Raw genomic sequence first — 14982 nt, 5'->3', positions numbered from 1 at the left:
TGGGGCTCAATCCCAGGACCCTGAGATCATGACCTGAGCCGAAGGCAGAGGCTTTAACCCACTGAGCCAAGAGCCCTGTCACTGTTCTTCTTATCACAGGCTTCCCGGGAGATACGGTGCAGGTCCTTGGGGAGTGTTCACTGGCGCTTTTCATGATTAGGAATCACTCGGTTGCTGCAGCCAAAGATGACGCAGTTGACCCTTAAACAACGTGGGCTGAACCACGCAGGCCTGCTGACATGCAGGCTTTTTCTGATAAATGCGGTACAGGACTGTAGACGTATTTTCCTTACAATTTTCTTAATAATGTTTTCTTTTCTCTAGCTTACACTGTATTGTAAGAACATTGTACATACTACATAGGAAATCCAAAATATGTGTTAATTGACTGCTTACATTGTGAGTGAATCTTCTGGTCAGCAGTAGGCTAATGGTCCTTTTGGGGGAATGTCAAAGGTTATACAGGAATTTCCACAGTGAAGAGGTTGGCACCCCTAACCCCTATGCCATTGGAGGGCCTATGTATTTTTACTGAACCTTTTTCATGGCTTTCTTTTGTATTAAAACATGCATGACAGTTGAAAGTATTCTGCTCTAACTTGAGCAAGGAAGGCAAGTTGATTTTTTTAAGAAGCTTTGGAGCAGATAGGGGAATGAATGGGCCTGTTTTGTTTTCCTTTCATTTCTGTTTGGTTTTGTTTCGTTTTACATAACTAAGAGGAGACACTGTTAAACAGAAACCCACTGCCGTGATGTGGGCGGTTTGAGCGTCATGCTTAGTCAAACCTTAGAATCCTGTTGGAGAACTCTGAGAAACAGAGAAGAAAAATAACAAAAAGTGGGCACAACACACACACACACACACACACACACACACACACACTCTCTCTCTCTCTCTCTCTCTCTCTCTCACACACGTACCTTCATGCCCCAGATACCGTTTTAATGGTTTTACTCCTATGAACGCATTTAACTTCCCTGCAAATGCTGTAAGGTACAACATGCTGTGCGTACCCATCTTCCAGGTTAAGGGCACTGAGGCACAGAGGGGTCTTGCCAAAGGACAGCTAGTCAGCATTCAAACCTGCAGTTCATCCTCTAAAGCGCTTGGCCAAGAAGAAATATTTAAAATTTTTAATATACATACATATTATTACTTATATTATTAATATTAATCGTTGGTATATTTGTATTAATTATTTACTTACATTTTAGCCCTTGTATTCTAACTTATAAATATATTTTTAAATAGTTTTTTTTTAAAGTTACTGAAAGCATGGTGGTAAACACCTGTAATGAAAACACAGTTGCATGCCACGCGTGTCTGTAAGCAGTTTAGGTGGAGATCCACGTGTGTGTGTACGTTTATAGTCCTTGTTGAATCTCAGTCTGTCAGTTCCATATCGTTAAGTCCGTTTATTGACCATAAATTTTGTCTGGCCAATCCCTTGAGTGCCTCTAATAACATCTAGCATTTAAAAGTAATATTTAAAGTCAATTAACCACAATTAGTGTTTTTGAAATACAGAGGGAATAATTTTAACTTCTCCTCTTCGCAAACTCGGGAATTCTGTCTTTCCTAATGCTATGTTAGAAGGGAAGGATGGATACGGTTTCCTTTACTCGTGGAGACAGTTGGGGGGAGTGGATAGCTGCCAGTCCAATCCCATGTTCCCTAGAGTCTCGACTCGAAAGGAAACAAAACCAAATCTCTCTTGATCCTGTGTTGTTTATTGATGATTTAACGAAAGCCGTGTAACCACGTGAAGTGTGAGCTTCGAGACCAACACAGGAGGTGTGCCCTTCAGAATCTAAGCAAAGCCGAAGCTAGGGAAGTGTTGGAAAAACCACTCACTTGTGCTGAAGAAGGACCAGCTTTCCAGTCTGAGGGCTGGGAAGCATAAATTCATGGACATGGCGGGTCCACCCACCGTCTGCTCATTTTGTGGTGTTCCCTTTTGTGTTCCAACAGGGAAGAGCTTCACTCTGACCATCACCGTTTTCACCAATCCACCCCAAGTTGCCACTTACCACAGAGCCATCAAAATCACAGTGGATGGACCCCGAGAACCTCGAAGTAAGTGGGCCCCCCATCGGGGCTGGCACGCCTTCCGGGCTGGTAAACTGAGGCACCGGGGACGGTATCTCAGAATCCTTGGGTTGGCCTGGCACTGCTACGTGTGGCTACATGTGGCTACCTCTGTCAGAGAGGACTCTGCGGCCCCTGCAGAGAGAAAAAAAATCTATGGTTGACACTCATCCCTCAAAGTCTGTCTCTGAGCCCTGGACTCCTTTTAGAGCATTCTCTTAGGGGGCAGAGAAGCAAATCGGGCTGAGTCAAATGTGTGTTTGAAGCATTTCAGGGCCACAGGAGGCTGAGGACTTGTTCCTCAAATGCACAGTGAAGTGAGCACAGGATCAGAAACAAACAGTAAATGGATGTGTGCGGGGCACGAGGGGGCCCGGGCACCAAGAAAAAGTGCCTGAGCCTCAGAGCAGACCACAAGGGGTTGATTACCATCCATGCTGGCCTTTTGTCCATTTGTTAAGGCAAGAGATGAAAACTATGAAAATGACCTTTTTCTTTCTGTGGCACAGATCAGAATCTTATTACAGGACTGATTAAAATAGAGAATGGGAGGGCAGCAGAATTCCCGGGGGAAAACCAGTAAATATAGAAAGACGGTACCAAAAAAAGATCTCCTGTGAGGAAAACTTTTTTAAAAAGCAGTGGGGTTGTTTAGTCTGCAGAAGGATGTCTTCACGGTGACTTAATGACTATCTTTGAGTAAACCCAAGAGTAACACTCTTTTCCAGAGCCACACCCTTCCCCAGCACAGAGGCTGGGTTCTTCCCAGGGTCTGCGTGCCTCCAAACCCTATCAGGTCCCTGGTGGAAAATGCGTACTCTCTCTTCTGATGGGAGAGCCATTCAAAAACAAGGCTTCCCGCTATGCCTGGAGGTCGAGATCCAGGGAGATCAGGTTGTAAGCCGGCGTGGTTAGGAATTTGGGCTCTGGGGGCAGAACAAGAGGAGTCTGGTGGTTCAGGCACATTAGCCTTCAGCAAGTTACGGAGCCTCCCTGGACCTCAGTCTCCTCATCTGCAAAATGGAGACAATAGTGAGAGCTGCTTTCTGAGACAGGAGGAGACAGTGCTGGGTGCCTGGCACAGAGGACGAACTCAGCCAATGTTCTCCATGCCCAGTAGAGGCTCCTGGCTGCCTCTGAGGTTGCCGCTAGCGGGGCGGTCCCCCAGAGGCACTTCTCATGGTGGGGATGCTGCTGGGGCGGTGGGGTCCCCAGGCGAGGCTCTCCATATCACGCACCCTGTGCTCACCCCAGCTGTGGGAGTGTTTCCTGCGGTCCTGGCCACAGCCTCAGGGTGTCTCAGTCACTTGCTAGAACCATCCCATGTGCTGCCTCAGCTTCCTCAATGCCCCAGAGTGGGAAGAACCCCCACAAGGAACCACCATACCCACCAGGGACAGCCCCCCCGGGACATGGCATTTCATTCACCATCCCCTTACTGCCATTCGCCTAGTCTGTGACTCCCATTGTTCCTGACCTTGTGTACCCCCGCTAGGCTTTTTTTCTTGAAGTCATGGAGAAGATCCAGTCATGCCCAGACTCAGGAAACTCTGGGAGTTGGTAGCATCCCCTGATTCCAACTTAGGTTTGAAAAGCAGGTCACGGGCAAGGGACCACACAGTGACAACCAAACCCACCTTTGTAGGTTTCCCAAGTAGGAGCAGCAAACTGAAGACTCATAGCGACCCTGTTATGTTAACAATGTGATAGAAACATGGCGCAGGTGCCTTGGCTCTCTGCAGATTCCCAGAGAGGAAGCAGACTTTGGTTCTAGCCAGGCGCAGGGCTGGGGACAGGCAGCTGTGAGGTGTAAGGAAATTGACTTTGAGGGTAATTAAACTTTGAGAAAGGCCCACTCAGGTGCCTGGAGAACTGCTCTCTGTTAAAAAATAGAACCATTCAATCATTGAACGCTACATCAAAAGCTAATGATGTACTCTATGGTGGCTAACCGAACATAATTAAAAAAAAAAAAAAAAAGTAGAAGCCATTCTAATCATTCATATGCCAACCTGCCTGGAGGAAGAAACTTAAACCAGTGACCCCGTGGTATACCTCTACCTGTTACTCTCTCCTGCATTAGAAAAAGGGCGGGTTTTGCCCCACTGCCAATATTTCCCATAACATTCAAAGACCCACCCAGCTTCAGAAGACAAATGGTGGGCGCTCTGACTTTTCAGAATTGGCAGTCAGAGGGGGAAAATATGGTATTGTGGCAGCGTGTGTATCCCGTGTGCCCTCCTGCTGTTTTCTAACTTCAGAAAACAGTCATTATTGAACAGACAGAATCCCTCCTTGAACAGACAGAAGGGATTTGCTCCAAGGAGGACCCATTCTTATGGAGTCTTTCCTGACAAGTGGACTTTGAGGTCTTAGGAAAAATTAAATGGAGGGTAGTAAGCATGGAGAGGGAGGTGTTAGAGTCCCAGGTAGATGGTCTCACACGGCACAAAGGACTTCTAGAAAAATAATAGAATGCACACAGGCTCCCAGGTGGCTTGAGTAATCCTGACTTTTCTATTCGCCCTAGGAAGCAAGGGTGGGCCTTCAGGGCTAATTTTCATGGCTGTCTTCCTCATTATGTGAAAATCTAGATTCAAGGTGGGAACTACTTTTTGATGAAGCTCGACTCACAGCCATTTTCCTTCTTTCTTTCTCTTTCTTTCAAAGACAAAGTGAAGCAAGTTTTCTTCAGTTTTATTGAGATATAATTGACATACAACATTGTGTAAGTTTCAGGTTCAGAACATGATGATTTGATATATGTGTATGTTACAAAATGATCGCCACAGTAATATGAGTAAACACACCCATCACCTCAGACAGTTACAGTTTGTGTGTGTGTGTGCGTGTGTGTGATGAGAACTTTTAAGATCTATTCTGCTAGCAGTTTTCAAATATACGATATGGTGTTGTTGGCTCTAGTTATCACTCTATACTTGATATCCCCAGGACTTGTTCACCGTATGGCTGGAAGCTTTTACCTTCTGACCACCTTCACCCGCTTCCCTACACTCCCACTCAGCCCCCATTCCCCGCCCCGGACTTCCACCAATCTGTTGCTCTCTGTTTCTAGGAGTTCCTTTTTCTTTTTTTTTAGATTTTATATGTGAGATCATACAGTTCTTGTCTTTCTCCGTCTGACTTATTTCATGCAGCATAATGCCCTTGATGTTCATTCGTGTTGTTGCAAATGGTAGACATTCCTTCGTTACAAGGCTCAATAATACTCCACTGGGTGTGTGTGTGTGTGTGTGTGTGTGTGTCTGTGTGTGTGTGTGTGTGTGTGTGTCTGTGTGTGCGTGTTTGTATTTTATCCATTCATTGATTGATGGACACTTGGGTTGTCTCTGGTCTTGGCCCTTGTGAATAACTCACAGTCACTTTCTAATGTAATGTTAAGAGAGGTCACTGCATGTCAATCAGGATGCCCACTCAGTGTCACATCTGTGGATTAATAACACCTCCCAAGTCCCTTTTCTCATAACAGGACTATGAATTCTGGCTGATCCTGGTAAGGTGGCTCTGGCATTCGCAACTTTTGAAAAGTTCTATTGTTTCATGAAATCAAAGACTAGGGGAGATGAAGGGAGAGCCTCCAGGCCTAATGTCCTCAAACTGAAAAAAGGGAAAAGCCCAGAGAATTGAAATGATGTGCTTTGGTTGAAAGGAAATAGTTGGTGATGAGGGCAGAGAGAGAATGAGGAGCTCCTGGCACATCTGTCTGTCCATCCATCTGTCCTTCCATCCGTGCACCGCTCCATCCACCTGTGCCGTACGTACATGACCTATTCTAAGCTCTCTGATGTGGCTTCGTAGCCACATGTTTGAGATGAGGTGTTGGCTTCCAGGACGTCTCAGGTTCATGCCTGCTCTAAGATGGTCTAGAAAGGGCAAATGGGGGTGTCTCGTCGCAGGCATGGAGCCTTCAACTTGAAACACTTGTGTACAAGGGGTCACAAGGTGTTTTTTACCCCACATTTTGTGGGATTTTATTGACATCTCAGACTAATAGGGAAATTACCAGTGGATGAAAAATTGAATTTATTATGGAGAAAGAGCACCATCAGAAGATATCCTGGGCTGGGCTCCGTTCAGCAGCAATGGGGAATGTGTTTTCAGTTCATGGATAGAACACTTTGTGGCTTGTTAATGTATCGAAAGATAGTGTTCTCATTAAGTGCAGGAGTTGGACTGATGGGATTTTTCAGGACAAGGATATTTGGGAGTTGTTTTTATGTATATTTGTATACGTGGGGGGATCTGGTGAAAAACTCTAGCTCTAACCTATGCATCTGTAATAGGATACTATTAAGATACTGAAGCGCATTCTCCGCAGAGACTAGGTAGCACCTCAGTGCCGTGGAGGAAGATATTTTGCTAAGGAGACATTGAGGGGAGTGAGCAGTCGGGACCCTGAGCAACCCGATGGCAAGGGGTGGGAATCCCAGGGATAGGGACTGGGTCGTCATTCTGACGTCACAAGCCATGACCCGTCTGGCCGGGTATCGGTTACATCCGGAACACTCAGTGACCTAATTAAAACTTGAAAAGATTAATACAACCAATACTGGCCATTTCTGGGAGAACTCCTGGCCTCAGGGCCCTCACAGAAACTGTTGTGTGGGCTTGGAGTTCACAATCACAGATAGCTAGGTGGAGCCGTTCCTTAAAAGCTTCAGAAAATACTTTTTTTCTGGGGCACTCACCTTCTTGCTGACTAACCTTTTTAAAATAGGGAAACAAAGTTAACATGGGTCCCCTGGAGGGCCTAACCCTTTATCACTTTGTCGTTTTGCTAAGGATTTTGTTGCAGTTACACCACACAAATATATTTCCTTCTATGATTTGGAATGGAAGCAGCAAATCTCTAACAGGGATAGAAGAAATGAGATCCTTAAACATGGAGACCATGTTTGGAGGGAAAAAAAGGAATGGGTGAAAGTACCTGAAAACTATGGCAGTAATGGGCCTAAAAATATTTGAAATCAAGTTTCTTTGGAAAAATGCAGCATGAGCAGAAATGTTTACAGATTGCTCGTGGGACTGACTAAGGTACAGGGTTTTTAAAATATCATTTTCTTTTAAAAATAAAAATACTTAGGGACACCTGGGTGGCTCAGTCAGTTAAGCATCTGCCTTCAGCTCAGGTGATGATCCCGGGGTCCTGGGATCAAGTCCCATGTGGGGCTCTCTGCTCAGCAGGGAGTCCGCTGCTTCCTCTGCCCTTCCCCCTGCTCATGCACTCTCTCTGTCAAATAAATAAATAAAATCTTTTAAAATAATAATAATAAAACACCTAATAATAAAAATAGCTGGCAATTAGTACCATTGTTCACCCAGCACCATTCAAAGAGCTTCCCATAGATTAGTTGGTATCATCTTTGCAAAAACAGATAAGGAAGTTGAAACAAAAAGAAGTGAGGTCCCTTGCCCAAGGTTTTACCATCAGGAAGCCAGAATTGGAAAGAAGCAGTCCAGACACGGCGACCCACAGACGCCAGTGTCTGGTTTTAAGAACTGCACCATCTCCTCCTTGGGCTTCATTGTATTGAGATTTCTGTTTCAGAAATTCTTTATTAGGAGGGTTTATCAATATAATTCTGGTTCAAAGACAGTCTTGAAGAAAGCAGAGCCTCAGAGCCTTGGCAGTCATTGGGCAGGTGGGGAATCAGCGCCCCCGGGTGGATCCTGGGGCAGGGGGGCAGGACCCAACAGGCAGCCATGTGACCCCAGGTACTGGTGGTTGGCTCCACGTCTGTCCCCAGGGTCTGCTTGTAAGATGGCATCAACAGGAACCTGAAGCAGGGGCCTCCGCTGTTGGCCTGCAGGAAAGCTAGATAATGTGACAAAATGATCGCCAGGCGAACATTCCAAGTTCTGGTCCCTCCCTTTGGCAAAGAGCTTCCATGAGGGTCCAGGTAGGGACTAGAGGGGCCCTCTCAAGGGATGGCAAGTTGCGTCCTTGACTCTTCTCCCATTAGTGGAATAGCAGGCAGTTTTATACGTCTTTGAGCTCAGGATTGTAATGATCCATCTACGGTCACTTTGTTTGCCCAGAAGAGCTTAAACATTTCTTCCAGGCAGTGAACAGTGATCTACTTAATCCCTTAGATTCTTCAAATATCAGATTTGGACCTTAGTTCTTTCTAGATGAAATCCTGATTCACAAAAGAGAAAGGAAATAATGCTTTCTTCCCTCCCACCCAGATAGAAAGTAGGAGACAGACAGAGGCTCCAAGAGGAGGAGGAAATGCTCTTCTTACTTATGTTCCTCCTCCCCACTCTGAAAGGCATTTTGGTGCTAAAATGGACATTCTGGGTGACTTCCACTGGTACTTAAATTCTTGCCGTGCTAAGTGCCCAAACTACCCCAAGACTTGGCAAAAGCAGTTTTTCAAAGATTGATAATACTCTGCCTAAATGTGTCCAGTGAATTTTAGAACCTCATTCTATTTATTATTTTAGTAGTATCAAACTAGACTAAGAAGAATTTTGTACACATAAAGATGTCCCTGACCCTTAAGTTTTCTACAGACTTAATTCAGGCCAAGGTCCGAAAGGTTCACGAGCTGAATGGGAATACAAGAGGCTCCTGGGGGAAAGTGTGCTTCTCCCCCGGAAGCAGTGACAATCCCCCTCCATCAGCTCACCAAGACCTGGGGAGGACTGAGACTTCTTGGTAACAAGCCTGTCTATATTGAAGTCACTAGGATTTTTATTTGGGATTTGTATTGCTATAGAAAGGAAGAGAGAAAATTCCTTCCAGCTCGGTACCAGTGAGAACCCCAGGAAAGGATCTAGGTGCCTTTTCAGTCTAACAGAGGGGGAGAGGTGAGAGAAAACGCATGCGGTGAAAATTAGACCATTCTCTTGGATTTCTCTTTTCCGCGGGGCCACAGCAAACTGAAGTGCTATTTCATTTTTTTTTAAAGATTTTATTTATTTATTTGAGAGAAAGAAAGCCAGGAGGAGGAGCAGAGGGAGAGGGAGAAGCAGGCTACCCACTGACCAGGGAGCCAGACTTGAGGCTAATCCCAGGACCCTGAGACCGTGACCTGAGCCCAAGGCAGACACTTAACCCACTGAGCCACCCAGGCAGCGCCCCCCCCCCCCCACCAAGCTCTATTTTAGGTGTCACCCCAGTGAGGTCAGGATCTAAGCCAATATGTCACAGTCCTTGTTAGAATTTAGTATATAAAGGGCTAAAAGAAAAAAAAAAAATCTGCCTCTATTTAGGCTTCCATTTCTTAATCTTAAAACATGTAGGAAGGTCTCTGGATCCTGAACGGAGGACCTGGGTTCACACTGGCGCCATCAGGCCAGTGGGTGTGACCTGGGGCAATTATCTTAAGTACTTTTATCCTGGTCCTCACTCTGCTCTTCTGTCCAACCAGGCGATGGGATGAGATAATCTCCAAATTAGTTCCCACTCAGAAGGGGTAACAAAATATTGTCAGAAAAACAGAGTCATGGGTTCCCCACAAACAAGGCCCCTTAGAGGATGCGTCTCCTGGGCTCCCCTTCCCTGGGAGAAGGAGACTTTGTCCTATGTGACATCGGACATAGCCACTTGTACCCACGTACATAATATGTTAGATATCTTTTTTTTTTGGCTGTAAATTTTTGAAAGGGCTTTTGTCATTTATTTTTGAAATTATCTGGCTATGAGTAACTCGTTTCATTACCTTCGGCCCTGATTTCCTTGCCGTGAACAATGTGATTACAATCAAGGTTGAGATTCCCCATTCTAGTACTTGCTAACTGTGTGGGTGACCATACCTGGTGGGCGTTGGCTGGCCTGGCCGAGCCTCCAAGGACAGTGGCCGTACTGACCTCACAGCACTGGGAGGCTGGAGGAGACAGCCTCTGTAGAATATTTAGAACACGGGATAAGGGTTCGGAAGACAGAGCAATTATTTGCATTTAGTCTTGGAATCCTTTGGCTATGCGAAAACTCTAAACCAAAAAAAAAAAAATAAAAAAAAAAAGTGAATCCTAAGTTTAAAAATTCATGAAGTTGCCATCATGCTGCATTTTTTAAGACTTTTAATTAAACATTTATATATTTTGATTTTTTTTTTCAGTTTTCCTTTTGTATTTAGACCCAGTAAAATTTCTTTTCTGGCATTTTTATGGACCCTTGAAACACTCTGGGCACTGTTCCTAAGTCCCTCTTTAGTAAAATGGCCTTACTCCCAAATGTTGAACTTTTTGAAAAATTCCAGGGGAAAAAAATCCTGTTTGAGTAACAAATGAAAGTCGGTACTGAGATCTAATGCGTGGGCTCTTTTCAATATATGCATGACAAGCTGGAGAGGAGACCTTTCTATGTTGTTCTAGAAAACGGACATGAAGAATGCCAGAGTCTGTTAGAATCTGAATTCTTGCCCCAGAGGAGAGCAGCTCCCCTCCCCGGGGTGCCTGGACCAGCTAAATACACGAAAGTTTTGCAGACTTAGGATGACGCACTCAGGCACCCTCTAAGTTCCCTAAAGCAACGTGTCTTTCTAGACTTATTCTGGGGTTTTGGGGGGATATTTTAGTATCTGCTGGGTAGGGCTTTTCTTCATTTCCTCCAAAGACATTCAGGGACACATTGCAGGGACACAGGTGCTCTCCCCGTGGAACTGGGGACCCTTCTGCGCACACGCTGCGCCTGGGTTTGCAAGCCCTGTGTCCTGCGGCCTGCGGAAGCGGCCCCCCACCTGGGGTGGTCAGGAAGCAGCACAGTTGAGGTCCTCGCAGGTCATCCAGCTGCACTGTGTGGGGGCCGGGTCTAAGCAGGGGCCTTGGTCACCTCGGGAGCTGCAGGAACAGGTGGGCTCCAGCGCTGGGAACGCCACTGCCAGGCCTGGCGCTGGGAACCTCGCCTGCGGAAGGACTGTGGTTGGCCCCGCCACGCAGCTTTATCACGATCAGCTTCTCGCTTCAGAGTGGTTGAGAATTTTTTCCGCACACGAGCCATTTTCCACTTCTTATTTTGAAAACAAACAAACTCGCGTTAGTTTTCCCGAAGGTTCGGGGCTTTTTCCGTAAGCCGTGTAGCCAAGAAAGTCATTGAGTAAGAATTCACCCAGTGGGTCTCCTAGAACCCCATTGCCCCCAAACAACAACAGAAAACCCCACAAGTTCAGCTTAGATCAGTCAAGTAAAAGCTACCCCTTGCACTAGATCTGTGTTTAGGTTCGTTTGCGCTAACTTGGCAATTGTGGTCTTCTGTTCTTTCTGTACTCTTGTCCTTTATAACAATTTGTTTTGAAGGTTTTTGGCTATGGAAAGTTGACAATAAAGAAGGGATAAATTAGATATAGTCTGTTACTGGGCATTACAGCTGTATTATCAGACATCGCAGAAGACACTGACATTTGGTTCTTTCATAACGTGACTGGGCGTGCACATATGGTCTATTTGTCAGGTTCTATGTGCAAGTAAGTTATGTGATGTTACTGGTAAAGTTGGCTACAGCCGATAGTCAGATATTGTGCATATACATTTATAGATGAAAGTCAAGGTTAAAAAAAAAATTTCAAGTGCCGGAAGCAAGTTTCTTTGTTTACCTTTTTTTTTTTTTTTTTTTAAAGAAACGCAACCGAATTAATCTGCTAACTCCCTAGACCCCCATAAAGTAAGTTAATGGCAATAGATTAGTTTGGTACTTCCATGATTTACTAAACTCAGGTCCCATTAAAGCCAGTATTGACTAAAACTCAGACTGTTATGGAAGTCTTTCAGGTTTCTTTCATATACCAAAATGTCGAACATTTGATATGCTACGTGTTTGGTTGGTTTGGTTTTTGTTTTTGTTCGCCACAGCCTAGAAGTAAGTCTTCTGGTCATCTGAGATAAAAATAAATATTTTGTAATCAGTAAATTCTTAAGGACAGTGTGCATCCATGGCCCCTTTTGGATTTGTTCCTGGTATCACCTTATTTTTACTTCGCTTTGAAGTGGTTTGTGATATTTCCAATTCGTTCATTTTAAAGAGCTGAGGAGAAATGCACAGAGTCCCCTCTTTTTGTTGGTCTTCAGCTTTGCCAACAGGGCAGAGCCCCGGTTTCAGAAACAAGCAGAGAGCTCTGAGCTGGAGGGAAGGAGCGAGAGAGGCATTGGAGCTGGACCAGCCTGGCTTCAAGTGTGATCTCTGCTACTTACTAGCTGCACAGCAGTTTCCCCATCTGTAGAATGGGCTCCTGCCTTGCTGAGGGATATGAGGATAAAATGAGCTAGCCTGAGAGGCGGACTGGAGTGGAGGTTGGCCACCGGAGAGCTGGCCACCTCATTCAGCCTCACCTCTCATCTGAGATCAGATTCGCCTCCCCAAGCTCAGCCTCCACAGGTGAAAAACCAGGAAGGTGATAGCCTTGGTGGGGTGCGCAGGGGCGGGCCGAGGTCCTGTGCAGATTGACGACAGCACAGCCTGGCACAGAGGAGCTTCTAAATATTAGCACATGCCCTGGACACATAGGTCCTTCTCCCTCTTCCCTTAGCCCTTACCAAAGGAACTAATGGAATTCTGCCCAAGTGAGGGCGAAATATCCGCCATTGCCAAGTTATTAAAAAAAAAAAAAAAAAAAGAAAGAAAAATCCTGGCAGATCGGGCCCCCAGAATATAATACAACAAGGGCCTTTTTCTGTTTTCCTTCTTACCCTATCTATTATTAATTCCAAGTACTGAACGAGCTTCAACAACTTACTCCTCTCTGAAGCAAAATACTGTTAACCGGATTGTCTTGCAGAGAGGGGGTCCTTCTCTAAACAGAGATTTTATCAAAATGTAGTAGTTTCTTAACTGAACATTAGCACTCAAGCTTCTGTGTGCCTACCACGTCTCTTCACATCTAGAAACTTCCGCTGGGTCATCTTGTAAGATGGGAATAATCATAAGAGCTGTCTACTACATAGGGTTGTTTTGGATGAATTGAGATATTATGTATCAAGGCGCTTTTAAAAATAAATTATTTATTCATTTGTCAGACCGAGATCACAAGTAGGCAAAGAAGCAGGCAGAGAGGGGAGGAAGCAGGTTCCCTGCTCGACAGAGAGCCCGATGTGGGGCTCCATCCCAGGACCCTGGGATCATGACCTGAGCCAAAGGCAGAGGCTTTAACCCACTGAGCCACCCAGGTGCCCCATGTATCAAGGTGCTTTTTAAGCGGTCTTATAGATTAGGTAATAGAAATCTAATAGCTATGTTAAAATAATAGAAAAATACAATAGAAAAATTCATTGTTGTTTGTGTATATCACACAAAAATCGGAGGGATCTGAAATAAAATAATTACTGGTTTTTTCAGAGGTAGATTTCATCTCATGAGGTCTTGAAATTGAGCAGAAGAAAATTGTAGACAAAAAATAGAGACAGTCAAATCAGCCCCCTCTGTAAACTCACGCTGCTAGGAATTTTATCTTTTGTCCTCAGAATATCTTGATATTTTCTTTACCTATTACTATGTCCCCTTAAAGAAGATTGAAAACAAAAAGAAGCACCTCAGACAGTTGAAGAGAGCTGCGTTTTCTTTTAAGACATATTTCTTTTCCAAAGCCAAATGCAGTTTTTCCTCTGCAACTCCAGGATTCCCTTTTCTCTCCATGAAAGACTTGGAAGAGCAGGAGCAAGTGAGATCCTACTGCAGCTGGCGGAGTCCTTGCTCTTGTTTTTCTAGCCCATAGCTCTTTACATATGCTGCTTGCCTGAGATTTCTGGATTAGATTTCAGGGAGGTGAAATGTTACACCCTCGAGCCTCCATGCCAGTTTCCCAGGACCAGTCAAATCTGCAGCAGCTCAGAGGTGAGAATCTCTCAAGGCTCCAGAGAGAGGCCGGTTTTCTGTCCTGTTTGCTGGCTGACGGGCTGCCAGGAGCAGGTGGGGAGAAGCTCCGTTCTATTCCGTGCGTGATTCAGCCAGTCGCAAAATAAATAGGCAGCAGAGTGCAGACAGAAAGGACTGGAAACTGCTGAAATTTGAGTCTCCAGGCCTGGGCTCATCTCAGGAGCTGCTGTGTTGAACTGTAAAAGGAATCCTGAGCCCTGGGCAAGGGAGCCGTGACAGGCCTGGTGGAAAGACGGCTAGCCTGGGAGCCGCAGCTTCCGGTCCGGCTGGCTCTGTGGAGCTCGTGGCCCCATCCCCTCTCAGAGCCTCCGGTTCCCATTTGCAGAATGAGAGAGGATCTGAGGATTTTAAGATCTTTCATCAGCTTCTCAGAAGATGACTCGATCAATGTCTGTAGGAGCAATTGTGCTTCCAACACATCGTCTTCCAACCTGGAGAAGGAGAGCCCCGGGGCCCTGCAGACCTGCAGCCAGCCCACCAACCTGGGGACACAGAGATCTGGGACTGGGAAGGTGGGGGAGCGTCCAGATGGGCCAGATGGGACTGGGAAGATGGGGAAGAGAAAGAGGGGGGGTGCGTTGATCACTCCCCAAGTGGGAGCAAGAAATGAATAAAGGTCCACTCCGGAATGACATGCCTCAAGTAGGAGAAATCATCCTAACTAGATTTCCCATGGCTTTGGCATCATTTAAGAAAAAAAGAGAAAGAGAGAGAAAGAAAGAAAAAAAAAAAAAAGACATCCTTTCACCCACAAAGTACTCAATTGTGCAAGCCACAGAGTCACCACATGGCCAGCTTCCTGAAGCTGGCCGGTCAGAGACCTTAGCGTGCATTCCTCCGCCAACCAAAAAGGATGGTCTGAGTCCCATAGACTTGATTGTTCGATGTTTCTCAGCAAGGGCTGCCTCCCTTGTTCGCCTCCTCGCAGAGTTCTGGGCTGTTCTTCATTACCTGTCCTACCTATCTGCACAATCTAGCCGCAAACAGCTTCGGTTGACCACACCACTTCCCTATTGAAAGTTAATACTGTTTGACTCATTCTGTGTTACTAACCTGAAGC

The 14982-nt window shown here is 45.6% G+C and overlaps 1 protein-coding gene across 4 annotated transcripts in view; it reads left to right on the top strand.

The window, feature by feature from the left end:
* RUNX1 (RUNX family transcription factor 1) overlaps window positions 1-14982 on the top strand; it is a 244161-nt gene that overhangs the window by 181447 nt on the left and 47732 nt on the right. For all 4 annotated transcript variants that reach the window (XM_059392311.1, XM_059392312.1, XM_059392308.1 and 1 more), the window contains one exon: window positions 1973-2077. In XM_059392311.1, coding sequence (XP_059248294.1) covers window positions 1973-2077 — 105 coding nt within the window. The remainder of the gene's footprint in view (window positions 1-1972; window positions 2078-14982) is intronic.

This window comes from Mustela nigripes, chromosome 2 (assembly GCF_022355385.1).
Source record: "Mustela nigripes isolate SB6536 chromosome 2, MUSNIG.SB6536, whole genome shotgun sequence".
NCBI classification, from domain to species: domain Eukaryota; kingdom Metazoa; phylum Chordata; class Mammalia; order Carnivora; family Mustelidae; genus Mustela; species Mustela nigripes.
This window is presented reverse-complemented; position numbering and strand designations above follow the sequence as displayed.